Genomic DNA, 23,015 nt, shown 5'->3' on the forward strand with positions numbered 1-23,015 from the left:
TGAGTGAGGCGCAGTTGAATTTTGCTCAATGGGGCCCACAAGCTCGGCCAAAATTTCATATATTGCAGGAGAAAAACATCTTTAAAATCTCCATCCTCACATTTGTAAAAAAACTACCCTACTAGCTTTTACTATTTCAAAATTCATTCAAAATCAACTAATAGGGATAGCCTTAGATTGAATGTTTGAGCTCAAGTTGCATGTGTTTGATGAACCTTTCTTGGGAATTTGTGTCATGCTTATAATTATTAAAATAGGAGATCAAAAAATATATATATAAAAAAGAAAGAAAATACGTTTCAATTAAGTGGAAAAGTAAAAGAAAAGGATATTAGTGGCTAAGTTTGATTTTATCACCTCTAAGAAACTACAAGGAATATCCTTTACAAAAGTAGGTCTTACTCTATAAAATATGTTTACAAAGAAACTAATATGTGTGTTGATTGGATCACTTCTTATGATGGAACGTAACATTATCTTGGTTGGAGTCACATATATTTGATGAAGACAAATGTGTTCTTATGATTTTGTAGGAGTGTATTTTAGTCTTTTTTTTTTTTTTTTTTTTTTAAGTCCAATCATATCATGACATATAGCGGTTGAAAAATATTGCTAATTTTTAGTAATATCGTCCCAATTGAGTATGGTAGGCTAGGATGAAATAAAATTTCCTAGAAAAGACATTTTGAATGAAAGGAAAACATTAAATGTCACCCTAGCTACCAACCTTTATGACAAGATAATTTCCAGGAGGTTGACTAGAAGACTAACAATATAATGGGGAATTGAAGAGGGGAGTATATATGGTGTGTATGAAAAGCCAAGCAGTTGTGCCCATTAACGTGTGTTGGTAGAACAGTGACGAGGTTGACTTATGGGGGCTGCGAAGGAATTGAAAAACCTTTTAACCTTTGACGAAAAGACTAAACAATCTATGATGGATCCATACAAGGTTACACGACAAAACCAAACAAGTCTTCCAAGAAAAGGACATTATTATTAATTATATATATATTGTTTCTTTTAATTTCTGCATGCATTGCTCACCTAGCTTTTATGCATTATTATTATTCTCTTGTTATTATTTCACCATTTATCTTTTGGTTTCTTTCATCTATGGACTTTGGCCCCTGCATTATGCTTCCTCCAATCCAAAAAAGTACAAAGACAAGAAGATAAAATGCTATTTTGGCATTTACATATACGTTCTCTAACACAATAATTAGCAGTGTTGCAAAAATCCTGCCAAGGCCGCACTTGGTGTCGGTGGGCCGGCTAGGCGGTCGACTAGGTCGCCTAAGCACCGCCTAGGTCACTTAAGCGCTGACCGCCTAAGCCTCCTAGGCACCAACTAGGCCGCCTAGTTGACCGATTAACTATTGTTTTTTTTTCTTTTTCTAAATGGGTTATTTCGCTCAAAACGACATTGTTTTGAGCGAAATAACATTAAATTGTTCAAATTCGAGATGTTTTTAGGTTAATATTTAATATTTTATTATTAACTATTAAAGTATTAAATAGTTTATAATTATTAGTCTTTAAAAACTTTAAATAAAAAAATACACGGTGCCCCGGACGTCTGAGGAGCGCCTAAGAATTTTTTCAACCATGATACAATGATAAATCCAAAGTAAATCAAAAGATTTCAATTTAAACAAATTGAGATGATCATAGTAGAATAATTATATTGTCGACATATATTGTAATGTATTGTATCGTAGTAGAATAAAAATGGGAACTTTAAAGTCGCTGCTGAAGTTTCAGTTAAGTTAGACAATATTTAAGAATTTACTTTTTGTGTGTGTTAGTTTGAGTTGAATTAAAGCATATATACACTAATTTTTGTTTTTGAACTTCATTAGGCTATCTGCATGACCATACATGGTCAATATTGTAAGGTAAATCATTAACATAAAAGTTCATTTTTAGTATATTGAAAGTCCATTTTTTGTTTCAAAAAAAAAAAAAAAAAAGAAAGTCCATTTTTAGTGTATTGCATGTTATTTTTTTAAAATTCATTTTTATTGTTGGGAAAACTTGTATGGGACCGTCTCACGGATCCTTGTCCGTGAGACGGGTCAGATCAAAATGAAAATGTAATACTTTTTATTACTAAATATAATATTTTTGATGAAAAATGTAAACCCATGAGGTGTTCCGATTCTTTCCCCGTCCTTTTAACGGTCTAGTTCTTGCTCTGGCGAGGGTAATTGTCACTTGTGGGAATCAAACCTGGGTTATCCCGAAGTACTTCCCCCACAAAGAAGTTCATTTGTCACTTGAACTACTCCTTTGGGTTAATATCAAAATTTTGTGAGAGAAAGTAAAAGTTAAAAGTAGAATTTGAAAATAAGAGTAGTATATTTCCATTTTAAAATTCCTTTATGTTGTTTTTGTCAAAATTTCTTGTTATGGCCATAGAACTTGATATGTTAGTTGTTACCAAAATGTAAAGAAACACAGAAAAAGAACATAAATGAAACGTGAGTTAGGAAACGGTTGATTTACTCTTATTCTTGTGTTTAAAGACAAATAAATTAAATTTAAAAAGAGAATAAATTAAATTTCATTTTAAGTTAAGGCAAGGGATCTTTTGACGAAGTGATGTTGAAATGGAAAGAGTACGTGTTGAAGTTAAGAGCTAACATTGCGTTGTATTTACAACTATGAATCATGCTTTCCGCGTACCATCGTAGGACATGTTTTTCCAACATTTGGACAATTTATATCATTAAGCAGCTCACATAGTATTATGGAACCTAAATTGAAATAAGTTATAAAATTCATACTCATAAGATACATAATTTTATAACACAAAACACAAAAAATTACAAAATAAGACGCATTACATATCATTATGAACCCAACTGCATTAGAAAGACGATGTACAAAATTCATACTCGTAAGGTACATAATTTCATAACACAAGACACATACACATGTAATACATTTATTTATTTTTAAAATCTGAAGGTATATAATTTATGTTCATAGGCACAGAATTTCATAACGCAAGACATATAAATTCATAATATAAGACATAATTACTAATTTTTTCAGGTACAAAATTCATACTCTTAAGATACAAAATTTCATAACACAAAACACAAAATAGATACACATGAATTAAGGTCCATACTGCAGTGTAAACTCTGGTCCATGGTATAAGGATTGATACTTTCTATTTGACGTTAAATGTTTTCCTTTACATTAGGTATTTACGTACGCATTAATTAAGTAATTAAAAAAAAGTAATTAAAGGAACAAAAACTAATTACTATTTAGAATTAATGATAAATATTAATGGATTCATCATAAGTAACCGATACTAGGTGTAGTGTGACTTTTCTTATTTAAGTAATAAACCTACTACAAATATTTATTACTCAAGACAAATGTGTGGTTTTAATTTTCTTAATTATAGTTGAATAGTCAAATTAGTTCAAAATTACTCGAGTTAACAGTGTACTACTGACTCTATTACAATGTAGTATCTGTTCATAACTACTTTGTAGTATCTGTTCATAACTACTTTCTCAACCTACTAAAGCACAACGAGTCAATAGTTGCCTCCATTGAAGCTCGAACCCACTCCCATCATCCATGTGGGAGTGTTAATCAGGACACCGGATGCCACTTGACCACAAGGTCTTTGGCATCCAATTTAGTCCTTGATTATAATGGTTTTACTCAATTTAGTTCTAAGTGACTTTTTATACTCAATTAAGTCCCAGACTTTGATGATTTTATCCAATTAAATCCTCCGTTAACAATTCCGTTAGTTGACTGTTAAAAGCATGGTTAATATGGTAATTTATCATCCTCCTCTCTTCTGGTTAAATTGCCATCTTCTTCCTCATTTCTCCTCTGTAATTATTTAAAAAAAAAAACAAAGAAAAAAAACTTAGAGTAGCAAGAAAAATTGTGAAAAAGAATGGAGTCATGGGGGTCTGAAGTCATGGAATAGCCTTTGATCATGGTGTTTCACAAATGGGCATTATTGCATTAGGTTCTTTGAATCCGAGTGAAGAGAGAAAACGCACAGGAAGAGGCTGGGGAACGCATGTAGGGATATGCAGTGGTCGAGTAGTTTCCTGAGCCATGAGTTCTGGTGACAAAGACCGCATGTGATAAACAGAGAGTGAATCGATCTGCTTGAGACATATGAAGCTCCATTTTTTTTTTTAATTTTGTGTAGCCGTGCAGTGAGTTTTCAAGCCAGAAGTTCACCGAGCTCATCAACGGTAAGCTCCGTCCTCTTTCCCTTTACCACTTTCTTCTTCTTCGCTCTTCTTCTGCCACCATTTTGAACTTTGCATCTCTTCCCCAATCTCCCTGCCATCAATTTCCCTGCAACTTCCATCACCATAACCACAAGCTAAAACCCAAAAATTAAAATCTCACCCACAAAACCTAGCCCACCTCTCACTCTCTCTCTCTCTCCCCTTCTCTATACATCTATCTTTCTCTGATCTTTTTCACAAATTTGTTTTTTATTTAAGATTTTTGTTTTGTTTTTTTTTTAATTACAGTCAGAAAGAAGATGGAGGAGAAATGAGAAGAAGATAGCAATTTGACCAAAAGGGAGGAGGGAGGATAAATTACCATATTAACCCTACTTTTAACAATCAACTAACGGAATTGTTAACGGGGGACTTAATTGGGTAAAATCATCAAAGTCCAGGACTTAATTGAGTACAAAAAGTCACTTAGGACTAAATCGAGTAAAACCACTATAGCCGATGACTAAATTGAGTATTAACTCAAAGTACTCCTTTCTTCCCAAAAGGTTGAATACCCAATCCCAAGAGCCCTCTACATTCCAGCCCGACAGAGCATTTGAGAAGATGTAAACCATGGTAACTTAGTTGAACACAGAGGCTGGACCTTTGCCCCACTTTGGGATGTTGCTCCCACACTCCCAGATTCCTTTAGAAAATAATGAAATTGAAAAAAGGAAATTGTGTTCGGGTACTTGTTTTCTAGTTAGAAAATGGAAACTAATTTCTCAACTCTTATTTTCAAACTTAAAATTTACTTTAGAGATTAAGTTGGAAAATCCGGGCGAACATAACCATACTATTAGCTCATTTTTCCAACCACTTTCTTTGTTTTGAACGTTTTGAGGAGTGTTAAACTGAAAAATGAAATAAGTGTTAAATAGAAAATGTGAAAATGTTTACACACCATTGAAATAAGGAGTAATTTTGCCCAAAACAAAGTACCTGCCACGACCCTTTATTTTGGTCCAAAACAGAGTAAAAATTTGAACCCAAAACCTTTTGCCTAAAGATAGGGTTCCCCACCATCAAGCTAAATATTACACTTGTTTCATGATGGTTAAATATACATGTAATACTAGTTTTCTTCTTACTAAAGTTTAAAAAAAGGAAAAAGCATTCACAGAATCATAGACGGTAAGAATTCAATCATCCCTCTTTGTTCTTTCTCTGCTTCGAAGTTAAAAAAAGATGGATTCAAGAAGAAGAACTGAAGAAGAACAAATGATGTAATTGAAGAAACAACTCAAGGTATGGCATAACTTTAACTCTATAACTTCAAATTACATTTTTACATCACATCATGATTGTTCTCATCATCTATGAAAGTTTATAATCATAATTTCTTAAATTTGTATTGAAAATTCATAATAGGATATAAATATGAGAATCTTATTATAACTATGAAAATCATAAAATCTAATATCATTAAACATAACTTTTAAATTTATTTTTATTTTAATTGTAGCTATTGATATGCTTGATTTATAATACTTATATGTATCCAACTAAAGTTAGAGTTTATAATATTTTAGGAACTGAAACTTTGAAAAAAAAAACAAGTATTTACTTTTATAATGGAGGAATATTGGTTCAAACTGTAGAATATTTAAATGGAAAAATGAATGTATTTGAAGATGATGTGGATACAATCTGTTATTAGACTTTGCTAGAAACGGTAGTGAGTTTAGGGTATAAGTTAGATGAGATTAAAAGTATATATTATGGAGAACTGGAGTCCACTGGTGGGAGTTTGAAAATTTTATTTGATGATGAGAATGTCCATGGTATGTATGTATATTGGAGAAGTCTGGAAATGGTTCACTATTTGTTGAACATACTGACTATGTTGGACAAGCAGTAACTCATGTTGAAATTCCAATTTCAGATAGTTTTTTTGTGTGACAACAAATTGTGTAGATGAAAGTGATGAAACTGAGAACATGTGTAATACCCCGTATTTTCCTAACATTATTATTTTAATAAATATTTTCAAAAAGGGATTATTATTATTATTTTATATAAATCTAACTATTTTGTTATGGGCATTGGGTCAACTTATTTTTTTTTTTACTACTTAAATCCCTAAGCCCAAATGTGATTATTTCGTAATGTTCTGAACCTAACTTTAGGCCAATTCCAAATTAATTATTTTAGCCCAATTTTTTTGGCCCATTTATAATTCTCTAATTTTTCTACCGTAAAAATTTTAGGAGTATGTGTCCTGTCCCGATTGTCCTAGGAAGTGGGTTATTAGGCACCATACCATTAACCTTGAATTTCCTATTTAATTAAATTAGCCCGTAATAGTGAAAATTTATTTCGACCGTAGCATCGCTGTATTTCGCGATGTACCGAACATTGCCCGATTTTAGAAATTAAGGTTAGAATTGAGTTCGGGATAATTTTGGGTTCGAATTTACCCCTACCTAAATTATTTCCTACCGTAACTATATCTGTTTTAACCCTTAACAATCTAAGCCAAAGATATTTTCTTGAGTTACCATAGGAATTTGACACTTGGCAACTCTCTACACCACAATATGTTAGTATTAAATTAATTAAGAATTGCTATAAATGGAGACTTGATCTCCAAGCTTCTCCATTCTTCCCATTTAGCCGAAAATTAGAGAGAGGAAAAGAGAGAGGAATTCTTCATTTTCATCTTCAAGATTAGCAACCTCCATAGCTAGAATCCTTCATCAAGACCACAAATATTCGGAATTTTTGGTGAAAGAATTGAGGAAAGGTTCTAAGCTATTATTGCAAAAGAGCTTCACCCAAGAGGTAAGAAATCCCTTAAGTTGGTTTTGTCACTTAAGATTTGATGATTGATAGTTGAAATAGGAATTTATGAACTTTGTGTTAAAATATATGGATTATTGGTTAATGATAATTTGATAGTATTTGTTAGTAATGATTGGGTGTGATTACGATAGTAATGGTACATTAATTACGAGGATGATGATGGCTTATTTATGATGGTATTACGAATCAAATATGGTTATTGATTGTTAGTTGGTTAACAATGGTGATTAGTTGTTGGAGAAAATGGCAGAATGAGGTTGGCGAATTTTGTTGAAGATGGTGTGAACTTGTAGGAATATGGTGGAGTTGATGAGGTAAGGATTAGATGAAATTTATTGTTAATATGTAGTTGATGATGATGAAGGCGTACTGGAAATGGTAAAATGCTTAGATAATGCTAATAATGATCTAAGATGATGAATCAAAGAGGGAGTTAAGAGAATACTCCAAAGGCCTCACGCTTGCTAATATGAAACTAAGGGAGTTTTAAAAAGCGAGAAAGAGTTATTCTGTATGGACACTAAGAAGAGATGATTGTATCCAAAATGAAAGGTTGATAGTGGTTCACTAATCTCTTTTTGTGCAAGTCTCCGTTGTTAAATTATTTACAGGTGAAATTTCAACAAATGGGTAAAGTTACAAACCTCTTACATACTTGTTTTGAAAAACCTTTGTTGAATTTTGAGTGACCATGGATTTTCTTACTTAGCCGTCGTGCTAACTACACTTCAATGTGTCTTTATTTAACAGATGTTGTCTAGCGTGGGCTCATGCCCTTACGACATGAATAGGATGGAAGTTGAGGTTGAGATCTACTCTATCTTAGAATAGACACCCTGGAAGTTTTAGCATTTTGAGAAATACCCAGTTGTATTAAGTTTGAAATTGGGATGATGTATTAAGTGTTGTAAATTAGCCTTAGCGTTTGGTATAGGAAAAATACCTAAGCGTGGCGGTAACACCCATTTTCTTTTGGTTAGATGTAATAATATAGCAATATATTATTAGTGATTTTGTAATAAATTTAAGATGTGAAAATTGGGGTGTTACAACATGGGAAGTGAAGGAGAAATATGTGAAAATACAGTAACAATGACGTTCATATATTATGGTTGAGTGATGAAGGCGAAAATGAATTAGCATTGAGTAGGGAAAAAATTAAACAATATCATGAACATATAAAAAAGCTAAGAATTGAGATGGAAGCTAAGAAAAAATTGATGATGAAGTATTGGTTAGTACCAAAAAAAAAAAAAAAAAAAAAAAAAAAAGACAAGATATAAAAATGTAAAAGATGGTGATGACCCATCAAATAAACATTTGGCAGATAATGAACTTCATAGTTGTAACACCCCTAACTTTCAGGCTGAGATAAGCAATAAACTTAAGGCAAAAGCTAACAAATCTTAACGCTAAATGATATAAATGCGGAAGCGTTAACTAAACCAACATGGGGTGCTATGCCACATCCAGGCTGACCATAACCTAGATGCTAAGACGAATTCAACATCCATCACAAAATCCTTAAAAGTCAATCATAATCTAAAACAAGTCAATACAAACATAAGTCTAAGGCACGCAGGCCTAAATGTCTAAACATCTCCAACAATCACTAAGCTAAGCATAACAGAGGAAGTAGAACTACAGCTAGTGCTCTCTCGTGCAGAATCTACTACATACCTTGAAAACAGTTAGAAATATTAGCAAAGAAATGCTAAGTAATCCTTCACTCACACTCGTGAGAAATACAATAGTATAGCATAGCTTTTGTAAATAGATTTGACACACGCATATAGAATATATGCTAATAAAACTATCCTTTGTTTAAAAGCCAAAGGATTCAACAACAATAAGCTGAATGAATCATAAACCAAGGACACCTCAACGAATTCAATATCAAGGAATGAATCCACAATACCACAGTTCCATAATAAGACACTTAAACCAAGCACAAGCTCAACTGAACAACACAAGTGAAACCAACCAATCAACAACCTCATCACATCACTCCCTTAGAGTGACCCAAACCAGGAAACATAGGATAAGCTCCAGACCAAACCTCCCAACCATAACATAAATAACATACCACAGAAGCATATAGGCCCAAACACAGAGGCGTGTAAGCCCAATCACAGAGGCATATAATGCCCAATCATAGAGGCGTATAAGCCCAATCATAGAGGCATATGATGCCCAATCACAGAGGCGTATAAGCCCAATCATAGAGGCATATGAGCCCAATCACAGAAGCATATAATGCCCAATCACAGAAGCATATAATGCCAACATCACAGAGACATATAATGCCCAATCACAGAGGCATACAATCCCCAAATCACATAGGCATACAATGCCTAAATAACTCCCTTCCATACTAATAGATATACGTAGAGCCGTAGCTCGAATAACCACTTTCCAAAGGGTATACAAGACTCAAGAAGCCAAAGAATTACTCACAAGAGTTCAAGACCTCAACAAATCAAACTCAGGTTAATTTCCAAAGGAAAATACTCATACAAGCAGTACTCAGATTCAAAACATGATCAACAGGACATCATGCTCAGAACATTAACCAAAGAATCAACCAACAATACTCAACCAATAATCCAAGATAAATGACCAACAACTATGAACCAATACTCAATAACCAGGGTAGTATACTCAACAAAATATTCAGAATATACTCCAGAACCAAAGGTGAAACAACAGAGTCAATTAGGCTCAATAATCCAACAAAACACAAGTTATTCCCAAGAAATAATCCATAGGATTCCACAATACACCAAAACACATATATATGAGAGCGAAAGTAGATTTTGTGAGAGATAGAGTGTTACCTCTATGCTAGCTTCTCCAAACACAATCTCCTAGCTCACCCAATCAAGTCTCCATCATCACCATGATCATCTTGACCCAAGAACACCCTAAGGAAACCATAAGAAACTAATAAGACTAAGGAAATGTAGAATAAAATGCATTCTAACCATGATCTAACACTTACCCAAGCTTAGGAATCCCTAAAAGAGTAGTCTTGACTTGATTCCTTGCTAGGAAGAAAAGATGATTTGTGTAGGGCTTTAGGGATGAAGAAAATGGCGTGTGGAATAGTAGGGTAGAAGAGAGAGAAGACTAGATCAATTAATCAATAGAAAGATTTTATATGAATCCCACAAAATCTATACATACATAATATATGTAGCATTAGGGTAATTAAATGAGATATGGGCTTTTATAATAGGAATGGGCTAAGCCTTATCCAAGAATTAATTAAATAGTATAAGGCTTGAATCATTAAAGAATTGGGCCAATTTAAATGTACAATATATTATAAGGGATGAAAAGACTCCAATTGGTATCCCTTACAAAATTAAATTAGAGTATTGGGCACTCTTAGAAATTAATAGGCTAGATTAAGAAATATGTATTCATTTAAAAGAACCGGGCCCAATTAATTAAATTAACCCCACGAAAGAAAGAATTAACGGGGTTCAAGGCATGATTTAAATCTGGGGTATCACAATAGTGATTATATTTTCTCTTCTGATCCTGGGAGCTATAAATCCACTAATGAAGCTTCAGATGTAGATGATGGTCAAAGGAACAGGTCAAGTGGGTTGCATTACAAACCAAATGGAATATTTGAAGACTTTTTTTTAAAGCAAATATTTAATGATTCAAAACAATTTAAGCTGGCACTAAGTGAATTTTCTTTGAAGAATCAATTTGCTTATACTTTTAAGAAGAATGATAGTGTTAGAGTTAGGGCAAAGTGTTTAGCTACTGGTGTAAATAGGAGATATTAGCTTCTATACATGGTAATGATAACTCATTTAGAGTAAAAATTTATCATTCATAGCACAATTACTTACCTACATCTAAGAATAGTCGAGTGACATCTAAAATAATTGGTAGAAAGTTAAAAGATGACATCACCATGATGCCATGGATGAAGGCAATGAACATTTGAGCTTTAGTCAAGAAGCAGATGGGTTAGACAATTGATTTACCCGAAGCCAAAAGAGCTAAACTAATTGTAATGAAAGAAATTTAGCAAAGTTGCATAGATGAGTTTAAAAGGTTGAGAGAGTATGCCGATGAACTTATTTCAACTAACATTGGGACCACAGTGAAACTTGAGGTGGATAGATCTACACCAGACGAATAAGTAATTTTTTATAGAATGTATATTTGTTTGGGAGCTATTAAGGAGAATTTTATGCAAGGATGCAATCCTATCATAGGTTTAGATGGTTGTTTTTTGAAAGGATTAGTGAAAGGGCAGTTGTTGGTAGCTGTGGGAAGAGATGGGAACAACCAAATGTTCCCTATTGCATGGGCTATTATACAAAGAAGAAAAAATACATATCATTGAAAATGATTTTTAGATTTATTGAAAGTTGATTTGGGCATCACAGATGGCATGGATGGACAATGATGAGCGACATGCAAAAGGTATGAACTTTAACATGTAATTGTTACCTTTATTTTTTTCTTTTCATTTATTAAACATTCAAATTAATTATAACTTTATTTGTACATTTTTGTGCTTGTAGGGTTTGTTACGTTCTATAAGTGATTTGTTACCATTTGTTAAACAAAGAATGTGTGCTAGACATATTTATGCTAGATGGGATAAAAGGTTTAGAGGTGATGCATTAAAATTTTAGTTTTGGATATGTGCAAGATCTCCTAACAAACTTGAATTTGAGAAAAATATGTTTACTTTGAGACGAATAAATGAGGGGCACATGATTATTTGAAAGAACAGTGAGATCCAATTCATTGGTGTCAAACATTTTTTTTTCTAACTTCTCAAAATGTGATGTACTCCCTCCGTCCTATTTTATGTGTCTGGTTCAGTTAACGATACTTGACTGGAGTTATTTTTAATTCAATTTTGAGTCATTGTCATTTTTTATCCTACTGTTATTGGGGCATTTCCAATTTTAGTCCACTTCATTAATTTTTACCACATTGCGGCCAGTCTTATTTAATCATTGCCACTTTTAGTCCACCATTAAAATTCTCGTCAAATGGCCGTCCAAAACAGGGGTATTTTCGTCTTTTAATGTTTTGGTCATCTCATTTACCCTTTGCAGTGGTTTTTCTTACACATTTGTAGTCGTCCCTTTCTCCTTTCTCCTTTACCCTTTGCAGTCGTCCAAAACAGGAGACGCCACATAAAAAGATTTAGGTCTCCCTTGGATGAAAATGTGTAAAGAAAACCACTAGAAAGGGTAAAGGAGATGACCAAATCAAGAAAAGACGAAAATACCCTTGTTTTAAACGGCAATTTGGATAGAAATTTTAACGGTGGACTAAAAGTGGCAAGGACTAAATAAGACTGGCCGCAATGTGGCAAAAATTAATGAAGTGGACTAAAATTGGCAATGCCCCAATAACAGTAGGACCAAAAATGGCAATGCCTCTTCAATTTTTCATAATATTAAGTTTAATATTAATATACAAAATTTATATATTTAGAAACTACACAAAAGTACTATTAAACACAACAAATCAAATTTAAAAATAATTAAAAAATAATAAAGAAAATAAACAAAGAATAAAGAATTGGTTTGACCAGTGAATAGTAAGTATGACAGATAAAATGAGACAAAGGGAGTAATTGATAATAACATGTGTGAGACATTAAATGGGGTGATTTTATAGGCTAGGTGTAAGCCAATAATTTCTATGTTAGAAGAGATTATTAGAGTTTACATTATGAGAAGATTAGTTAAAAATAGGGAGTATCGGAGAAATTGGAAGACTAATTATCCACATAGACAACTTCAAAAATTAGAGAAAAATAGAAAATTGGAAGCAGTTTGGGAGGTTGATTGGAATGAAGGAGATCACCATAAAGTTTATTGGAGAATGTTGAGGCACAAAGAAGGGAAAGTTACTCTGTGAATATAAAAGAAAGAAGTTTTAGTTGTAGAGGATGGGATATAAGTGGAGTTCTTCGTCAACATGCAATCTCAGCAATCATGTATGAGGGTTAAGATTAGGACTGAGCATCGGACGGATCGGTTTTTCCATCCGTCCACCCGATCGGTTTTCGGTTCTTATTTTGGAAACCCAAACCATTATTTTTAACACGTTTTCCGTTCGGATAATACAATTTCGGATTGCGGATTATCAACTTCGGATTTCAGATGTTTTTCGGATAAATATAAACTAATATTAAAACAATTTTATTAAAAAAAAATATAGAAAAAACGACTAAATAAAATAACTGAAACATAAATTCATAATACTACTTAACTAGTTAACTACTTCTTTACAGAATAAGAGGCATAAACACTGCATGAACTTAGAAGTTTGAAGTTACAATTTAAGTTAAACTTATAAAATTGTAACTTCTAAGTTCTAACTTCAAGTCCAACAAAAATACGAAAGAAGTAAGCTTAGGCTGCTTAGCAGTTGCCAGTTACCAGTTAGCAGTTACCAACAGTCTACAGTCCAAGTGTCCAACACCAACTGTCTAATAAAATTACAAAGATATAATTACACATTTACACAAAATTGACAAAAATCGGCACAAGTTTTCAGACATTTCAGCAATTGAGCATTCAGCATTTCAGCACATCAACTGATCAACTGGAGCACTCTAGCAGACATAAAATTCACTCTTCTTCCTGTTAATATGACAACTTAAAACAATATTAGGGAAAACTAAACAGATAAGTGAGGCAGTGAGCTAACTAAATAAGTAACAAATATTAGGCTATAGCCATAAGACTATTAGGCTCAGATTGCATATTTCCAGTTCAAGTAAGGAAATGGGGGCAAATTGCTAACAATGTATTTTACAAACACATGAGCAACATGCCAACTCCATTCCATTTATTCAGTTAAAGGTGGAAGCATCATCATAGCCAGCCAAGAGAAGACACATTAATAACTTACTTAACAAAATAAAGCATTAAAATTTAAAAGTAAGATCTTCCTTACCAGAATTCCAGAAGGGCTCAACTCATTACTCAACTAAGGGAAGCAACATTTCACCAATAATACTCAGAAAGTTACCCAGCCACTTAGAGAGTTGGAGGTTAGAATTTAGAAACCTTACCAACAGACACAATAGGCAACAGCAAACAATAATACAAGTATACAATATACATTATTGAAATAATCAAATAAATACATAAATACATTACAGGTATTGATGACAACATTGATGGAATACTGCATCCAGTGGCCAATTCTGCAAAACAGAACAAGAACAAGATCAAACAAATATAAATAAGGAAAAAAAGAATAAAAAAAATAAAAAAACTAGGAAAAAAAGTAAAAAAGAAGTTACCTTTTTCTAGTCTTTCAACCTCATCTAAGTTTTTCTCAACCGTGATTGCTTGATTTGGTAATCTCAACCAATCTTGGGTACAAAGTAAGGCTTCCACTATTTTAGGAGTCAAGGAACTCCTAAATGGATCAAGCACCCTCCCACTTGTACTAAAAGCACTCTCAGATGCAACTGTGGAAATAGGAACTGCAAGCACATCTCTAGCCATTTTAGAGAGAATAGGAAATCTCTCACTATTGCCCTTCCACCACTTTAAAACATCAAAAGTGGCATCTTCATCATCCTCAACTATACTCTCACTCAAGTACACTTGCAGCTCTGTCTGCTTACTGCTTCCACCACCACCCTCCATCCTCTTTTTTTTCAACTGACTCTTCAACCTTGATTGAGGCCTACCAATTGAGGTAGCCTCAGACTGGACAGATTGAGTAGAGGATTCAGAGGGGGTTGAACTGACAGAATAGGTAGATGCATAATCAGCATACAACACAGACATGGCAGTTTGGACCTTCGCAAAAAAAGATTTGCCATTCTCTTCTCCATAAAGCTGGACAAACTGATGAGGCATGTATTCCTCCTTATCTCTGGGGTCCAGAATATTGGCATAAAAAATGAGGAAGTTCATTTTTGCTGGATCCCCCCAATATTTATGAAACTTGGTTTTCATTTGTTGCCCCATTACCTATTACATAATTAAGCAACATAAGACAAATAAAGATTTCAGAGAAGAACAGAACACAAAGCAGAAATACAAAGTAGAAAATAAAGATTTACCTTATCAGTTTCAGGCTCAGCCAAAACCATATCTTCCAACATGCAACTGAGATCAGAGATCTCAGAGAAGAATGTGTTAGAAGTGACATAGAGAGAACCAGAAATTCTCACTGTCATCTCATAAAAAGTTTTCAAAAGCTTAACTAAGCTTTCCACAGAACTCCAATCCAGAAAACAAGGGACATCATCCAAATCAGCAGAAAAGGAGGGGTCAGTTTCTGCAAGCATATCAAACACTCTTTGATATTCAATTGCAGTGTTAAGCATGATGTAGGTGCTGTTCCACCTAGTAGGGACATCAAGATGCAAGGTTGACTTGGCTTCCACCCCAATCAGATCAGCTAGTTCCCTAAACTTTTGCAACCTAGCAGGTGAGTTCCTAACCCATCTCACTGCATCCCTCACCCTTTTAACTGACTCATCTGCATACTTCAAACCATCTTGGACCACTAGGTTTAGGATATGTGCTATGCACCTCATGTGCAAGTACTGCAGCCGAACAGAAGAACAACCCCAAGATAACAACTTGCTCTTAAAGTACCCCAAAGTTGTATCATTAGAAGAGGCATTGTCCACTGTAATAGTGAACACATTTCTAATCCCCCACTCCAATAGACAGCTCTCTAGGGCTTTTGCAATATACTCCCCCCTATGAGAAGAAATTGGGACAAAGGAAATTATTTTTTTCTGAAGCTTCCACTGGTCATCTATAAAATGTGCAGTAATGCACATATAATTAATCCTCTGGACAGAAGTCCAGGTATCAGTGGTGAAACTGACTCTTTGTGTGCCCACCCTAAACAGCTTCCTAAGACTTAGCCTCTCATCTAGGAAAATTTGGTAGATGTCCCTAGAAATTGTCCACCTAGAAGGGATTAGAAACCTAGGACAACAGACAAGAATAAACCTCTTGAATCCCTAGCCCTCAACAAACCTAAAAGGGAGCTCATCTATGATAATCATCTCACATAAGGCCCTCCTAATGGCCTCTTGATCAAACACCCATGTCCCCAGAACTCCCTCAGGAGCATTTGTTCCAGAAGTGGAAACAGCATTGAATGTCAGTAGGGACTGCCTTGTATCATTCGAGTGTGGATTTTTAAGACAGGCCATAATATGGTTCCTTAAAGATGATGTGCCATGCTTTTTAGATTGACTGGCAAAAATCTTTTTGCAGTAAAGGCAAGTGGAACTAAGTAATTTCCCATTAGAATCAAGGTCCTTTCATAGTGATCCCAGACTTTGGATCTTAACCCTATTTCCTTCCTCTTTTTAGTAGCAGGAACAGCAGGAGTGACCATAGGCTGTTGAGTATTTGTCTCAATGCCTTGAGGTTGAACTCCTTGTTCATCTACTGTTGAGGATGGAAGAGGTCCAGACCCACTTATATTTTGATTGCTCTCCATCTATATAGATGGGTAATTGAGCATCAGAATTCAGAGAAACAATAGAACAGAACAACATAATCAACAGATAATTGAGGTAAACACTGATAAGGCTTCCACCATAATCAAGTAATCAACAATCATCATTCATAATGATTACAGTTACATTTAATATTTACAAAGTACATTTGACAATTTACAATTGACTTCCACCAGTCCACCACCACAGTACACTGTACAGTAGTACACTACAATACATTTACAAATAATAAGTTACAATATACACAATTTAAAGGTCCTCTCACCATCAACTTGAAAGTTGCAAGTTAGCAACCAATCAACCATAATCAGGAATTCATTTTCTTGAATTCTCATCATCTTATGGTTGCCCATTGCCCACAAATTAGGGCTCAATAGGGCTTCCACCAAAAATCCAGAATCATCATTCATACGGACAAAGGGACAATACGGCTTACATTTAAAATTTACAAGCATATATCAATATTCAGTAGGGTTTCCACCATAAAAATCAGTTCATACAGAAAATGCCCAAAAATTACTCAACAGTCAACCATCAACATTCATTATTCACACGGTTACATTCAAAATTTACAAATATACCTCAGAATTTTTACAAATTCATCACACATATGAAAAGCCCCAAAAATTAGGGTTCATGCAACATCATAGTATCAACATACTAACAGAGAAACAGACTAACAGGCAACTAACATCAGTCTAGAACATATAAAATAAATTAGAATTACTTGTTTTCTCAAATTTTCCCTCTAAGAACGAGGGCTTCAAGCAATCAAGCCTTCAAATTAGGGTTCGGGCAAGGGGCTTCCACCACCGATTACGTCGCCGTCGAGCCTAGACCACCAACGATTGATACTGCAGAGGACGGGTTTTGCACAGACAAGGGGCTCCCACCACCACCACCAGAGTCCACACAAAGAGGACGAGGGACTAGAGACTAGCGAGGAAAGTACAAAACTCAATATCCCAGGTCTCAAAGATTGAGACTCTAAGAGAATCAGAGTTGAGAGAGTTGAGAGAATTAGAGAAATGGAGGAGAATGGAGAACGAAGAAGAGTCGAAGGCAGAGAACAGAGAAAGGAGATGGGTAGGGCTGCACAAATGAACCAAAGTGACGAACCCTAAACTCTGGAATATATATATATATAAAGGCTCAAACGACGTCGTTCTATATATACATATACACATATATATATATATAGTTCGGGTTTCGGACGGGTTCGGATGCGAGAAACTCTAACCCTACCCGATCCCATTTACCCTTCTTCAAATGGCGGATGCGGATCGGATATCCGATATTTATTTCGGATGGCTTTCGAATGGGTGGTGCGGGTTCGGGTTCGGGCGGGTTAATCGGGTAGGACGGGTTTTGCACAGCCCTAGTTAAGATCCAAGAAAGTATTTAGATAATTACTTTAAAGATGTTTATCTTGTAGTTCAGTGGCACCAAGTTATTCCCTCATATGGGAGGTTATGGGGTTGAGCCTCAGTGGAGGCGATATTGACTCTTTGTGTTTGAGAAAGTAGTAATTTAAGAAATTTTGCCACCTTATGTTAGAATTAGAGGGTCGTAAAAGGGTTAAAATGTAGGATTGGAAGAAAAATGAAAGTGTAGCATATGTTGACAAGTTAGAATTAGAGGGTTGTAAAAGGGTTAAAATGAAAGATGGGAAGAAAAATGAAAGTGTAGCATATGTTGACAATAAGGATATAAGAGGCTAAGATGTTTGAGATTTGCAAGATAATTTAATTTTATTAATAGCTGAAACATACATAAAGTTGCAATCTAACATGGGACACGCATAACTATTATTACATATATTTAAGCTTCATTAAACAAGTGTAATGTGTAGCTTGATTGTGGAGAACCCTTTCTTTAGGCAAAAGGTCTTGGATTCAAATCTTTACTTTGTTTTAAGTTGGACCGAAATTTTATATTTTTATGCCACATTACAAAAATCTGACATGACAATTCCAACGCCACTTGGGCAAACTTAACCGAAAAAAAAAAAAACGGTGTTAAGTATTGTCTTTAATTGTACTAAATCTTAAAGTACATGGATTAAATTGACCAAAATTGAGACGGGTCATAAATAATGATGGGTTATGCTTGTGTGAGACGGGTCGGATTATGTCAAATCAACATGCAAATGTCATATTCATATGCTCAAATGTAATATTGATAAAAAGTAAAGTGTTTGTTACTTATAAGGAAAAAATATAATACTTTTTACATTTTAATGTAAAAATATTATATTTTCCATAAAAGTATTACATTTTTCCTTTTTTTTTTTGAAAGAAGTATTACATTTTTCCTAATAAGTAATATTGACAAATGTTTGTTACTTATAAGGGAAAATGTAAATACTTTAAATCAAAATTCAAAAGTATTAATTTTCCCTCAAAAGTATTATATTTTCCATATAAATAATAAATACTTTATTCCGAATTAGTATTACATTTGTAGGTATAAGTATTACGTTTTCATCTTAACCCGATCCGTCTCAAATAAGTTTTTGTCAACAATGATAGGTATGTGTATAATCGTAGCATGATTATAGATGTAGTACGCTATAATGGTTGTGGTTCATAGGTTGAAATGGGGCAATGGTTAGTTGCCTTTAGGGCTTTTTTTTTTTTTTTTTTTTATAATAATTATTATTATTTTTTCCTTCTCAAAAAAATAATTATTATTATTTTTAAGGGAAAATGGCATCTTTAGTCCCTGAGTTATAGGGGTAGTGTAGACTCAGTCCCTAAGTTATGGCTGTATGCGAGTTTAGTCCCTCAGTTATTCACAAAGTGGCGAGTTTAGTCCTTGGACATTAAATTTGACGAAAAAATTAAAAAATATTCAAAATTTGAGGGGTAAAATAGGAAATTCACATTTTATTATTCTTCTTATATCAAAATCACTTTTACAACATTATTTTTTCACTTCTTAGCCTAATTATTTTTAATATTTTTTATTTTTAAAAGCATTTTAATAACTTTCAAATGACTTGTTAGGAACCTGACTCTCGTATAACACACTTAAAACTTAGCACAAATAAAGAAATGCATTATCATTGTATTTAGGTGTATGAAACACACTATCCTAACAAGTTTTTATTTTTTTACTAAGCAACAAATGTAATAAAATTAAAACTTTTGAGATTTTTTTACACACTATCCTATCTCAAAAGTTTTAATTTTATTACATTTGTTGCTTAGTAAAAAAAATAAAAACTTATTATACAGTGTGTTTCATACACCTAAATACAATGATCATGCATTTCTTTATTTGTGCTAAATTTTAAGTGTGTTATAAGGTTCCTAACAAGTCATTTGAAAGTTATTAAAATGCTTTTAAAAATGAAAAATATTGAAAATAATTAGGCTAAGAAGTGAAAAAATAATGTTGTAAAAGTGGTTTTGATATAAGAAGAATAATAAAATGTGAATTTCCTATTTTATCCTTCAAATTTTGAATATTTTTTAATTTTTTCGTCAAATTTAATGTTCAGGGACTAAACTCGCCACTTTGTGAATAACTGAGGGACTACTATCCCTATAACTTAGGGATTAAAGATGCCATTTTCCCTATTTTTAAATTTTTTTTAAATGGTGTACCAATATTTCAAGATAAAATTTATCTTGTTTGTTGGGCGGAGGCCAGTAAAAATCAAATTTAGCATTTATGACTAGGGAATTGTTGGACGGAGGTCTATAATAGTCAAGTCCAACACCAAACGTCTTAAAAATATGTTGCGGTATAAAAAAATAAATTTGCGTTTTCGTTATTAGCTATAACTTTTTCTGTAATTGGTAAGCGTTTGATCCTAACCTCGGTTAATAATCATTCAGGTACCATTTAAAAAGGTAGTTTTCAAGTTACCAATAGTCTTTACAAGAGCAAGAGCCGTCCATGAAATGGTGGAATCGAGTTTTATCTCTTACTATAAGTTTCCTGCCATAAATTCTCGAAATCAGCTTTGCTACTTCATGACAATCTATGCACATACGCAGGTTCTTCACTACCCGGATAGTGAATCCAGGCCCTGAACTCATCAGTGCAAATGCAATAGCCAATTTCTCACTATGCCTGGAAACTGACTTCTCTTTCTCCTCTTCTCCAACGTCCATAAAAACCTCCGACGTGTCGGGAACATAGCCGGCAAGCTTCAAATCCCCAACCACTTCCTCAATCTTTGAATAGATCTGTGCAGATTGAGGGTGCGACTGATCACCCGCCACGAATTCATGGACGACGCCATTCATCTCTATCAGGCTGCAGCCTGGTGTTTTCTTGATCCCCTTATCCATCATTTCTCTTCTTAGCTGACCCAATTTTTCCCATTTCTTGCAGGCTGCATATATGTTGCACAACAGGACATAAACACCTCCATTCTCGGGCTCTAGCTGGAGAAGTTGGGTGGCTGCCATTTCTGCCATTTCGACGTCTTTGTGAACCCTGCAAGCAGCAAGAAGAGCTCCCCAGACAACTGAATTTGGGGTCATAGGCATGGTTTTTATGACCTCATGAGCTTCGGTTAGGCGCCCAGCTCGGCCTAGAAGATCAACTAAACAGCCATAGTGTGTTACATTAGGCTCAATGCCATGCAAGGCAGTCATATTGGTGAAGAATTTTCTTCCTTGTTCCACCATGCCAGTATGGGTACAAGCACAGAGAAGGCCAATGTAAGTTACAGCATCTGGTGTTTCTGAAGCCCTCAACATCTGGGAGAAGAAATGTAGAGATTCGCGCCCGTGCCCATTGACAGCAAGGCCAAGAATCATGGCTGTCCAAGTGAACTTGTCCCTTTTAGGCATATGATTGAACATTGCTACTGCTTTTTCGACGTTTCCACATTTGAAGTACATGTCTATCACTGCATTCCCCAGATGAAGATCAACTTTTATCCTGTTCTTGTCAATGTAGGCCTTCACCCACTCTCCAAGCTCAAGTGCCCCAAGATGGGCACAGGCAGTGAGGACGCTAACCATGGTGAACTCATCCGGTTTCACATCTCCAGCTTCTTGCATTTCGCGGAACAGCAACAGGACATCCTTAAATCGGTTTTCTTTGATGTACCCATCAATCATTGCTGTCCAAGAAACCGAGTCCTTCTCTGGCATCTTGTCAAAATATGTTCTAGCTAGATCCAACCGTCCAGAATTCAAGAAGCCTTTCACTATTGAAGTCCAGGATATAACATCTGTGTGCTTCATCCTCTGAAATACCCCAAGCGCGGCTTCCATTTCACCAGAACCTGCATACATATCTATCAAAGCATTATTCAGTATTAATAAATCAGATTCAATAACATTGCAGTCCTTCACATACTGGTGTACACGCCTGCCAGCTTCTAAATCCTTCAGCTCTGAGAAAGCAGATAGCAATGAAATAAGAGTAACAGCAGTGGGCATTATCTGTTTCTCCTCCATTTCAACAAAAAGTCTCCTTGATTCCTCAAACTTGTTGTTTTTGTTGAACCCGGATATCATAACATTCCAAATTAGCACATCAGTTTTAGCACTGCCATCGAATACGCCACGAGCCATATTGATTTCCCCACACATAAAATACATGTGTATCAAGGAATGCTGAACAAATTCATTGAATTCGAACCCGAATTTACATACATGAGCATGCACTCCTTTTCCCAGCGCCATTGCAATGTCAGGTGTAAACCCCTTGAGCAAGAAGGGGAACGTATAATTATCCGGCTTCACATTGTTCCTTAACATCTCCAAATACAAAGAAACCGCGTTTCCGGGACTCCCTACTCGTGAATAGCCCTTGACCATCGTGTTCCAAACAAATACATTTGGTTCAAGCATTGTTTCAAACAAGTGAAGGGCATACCTCATATCACCTGAACCGTGGGTGCAACAGAAAGCTATGATCTTGGAGCAGACGACAGGGTCACTGGAGAGGCACTTACGGATAAAAAATGCGTGAATTTGTTTGAGGTGATCCATGGATTCGCAAGTTTGTAAGAGAGAGCGGGAAGGTACTAGTGTGGAGAAGTGAAGAAGATGAGTGGGATTTCCACATAGTGAAGCAATGCAGAAAAAGTTGTGAGTGAAAGCAGAATTTAAGAAACATGTGAGATTCTTGGACAGTGTCCCAAGATTTAAGGTTAGCATGTATGGAATTGGAAGCTTTGCACAGTAAAGTAGCTGAGTTGCAATGAAAAAACAAACCCCAAGAAGGTTTTGAGTTAAAATAAAGCAGGAGACATGTATGTTGTTGTAGGAATATGAGAGTGTAATCTCTTATGTTGCTTTTGTAAGAAGGGAACCATATGATGATTCATGAATGGAAATGAGTAACGTAATTAGTAGAAAACAATTTTGTACGTTTGGCTAAAAACAAATTTAAATATGCACTTTTGGCATTCATAGTTTGTCTAACGCTATCATCACCCTTGGTAT

The 23,015-nt window shown here is 34.6% G+C and overlaps 2 protein-coding genes across 2 annotated transcripts; both read right to left on the reverse strand.

Annotated features, from left to right (window-relative positions):
- Positions 1-4,213: 4,213 nt before the first annotated feature.
- LOC116010978 (zinc finger BED domain-containing protein RICESLEEPER 2-like) lies at positions 4,214-17,006 on the reverse strand. The gene is made up of 8 exons (XM_031250468.1): positions 16,862-17,006; positions 16,743-16,804; positions 16,426-16,577; positions 16,106-16,327; positions 15,172-16,036; positions 14,398-15,079; positions 14,252-14,298; positions 4,214-4,378 (listed from the first exon to the last, which is right to left on the reverse strand). The coding sequence occupies exons 1-8, from the start codon at positions 17,004-17,006 to the stop codon at positions 4,214-4,216; spliced, it is 2,340 nt and encodes a 779-aa protein (XP_031106328.1).
- A 3,397-nt stretch (positions 17,007-20,403) lies between these two features.
- Positions 20,404-23,000, reverse strand: LOC116009995 (putative pentatricopeptide repeat-containing protein At3g15930). The gene has a single exon (XM_031249233.1). The coding sequence runs from the start codon at positions 22,725-22,727 to the stop codon at positions 20,469-20,471; it is 2,259 nt and encodes a 752-aa protein (XP_031105093.1). The 5' UTR covers positions 22,728-23,000; the 3' UTR covers positions 20,404-20,468.
- Positions 23,001-23,015: the final 15 nt, after the last annotated feature.

The sequence above is a fragment of the Ipomoea triloba genome, chromosome 2, assembly GCF_003576645.1.
Source record: "Ipomoea triloba cultivar NCNSP0323 chromosome 2, ASM357664v1".
Lineage (NCBI taxonomy): Eukaryota > Viridiplantae > Streptophyta > Magnoliopsida > Solanales > Convolvulaceae > Ipomoea > Ipomoea triloba.

Excerpts from the sequence above, each read along its gene's own strand:
- LOC116009995 (XM_031249233.1), bottom strand. The coding sequence starts at position 22,727 with ATGCTAACCTTAAATCTTGGGACACTGTCCAAGAATCTCACATGTTTC.
- LOC116010978 (XM_031250468.1), bottom strand. The coding sequence starts at position 17,006 with ATGAATGATGATTCTGGATTTTTGGTGGAAGCCCTATTGAGCCCTAAT. Across the intron at positions 16,805-16,861 it reads TTGCAACTTTCAAGTTGATG|TGTACTACTGTACAGTGTAC; the intron begins GTGAGAGGACCT and ends AATGTATTGTAG. Across the intron at positions 16,328-16,425 it reads AAAAAGAGGAAGGAAATAGG|TCAATCTAAAAAGCATGGCA; the intron begins GTTAAGATCCAA and ends GATTTTTGCCAG.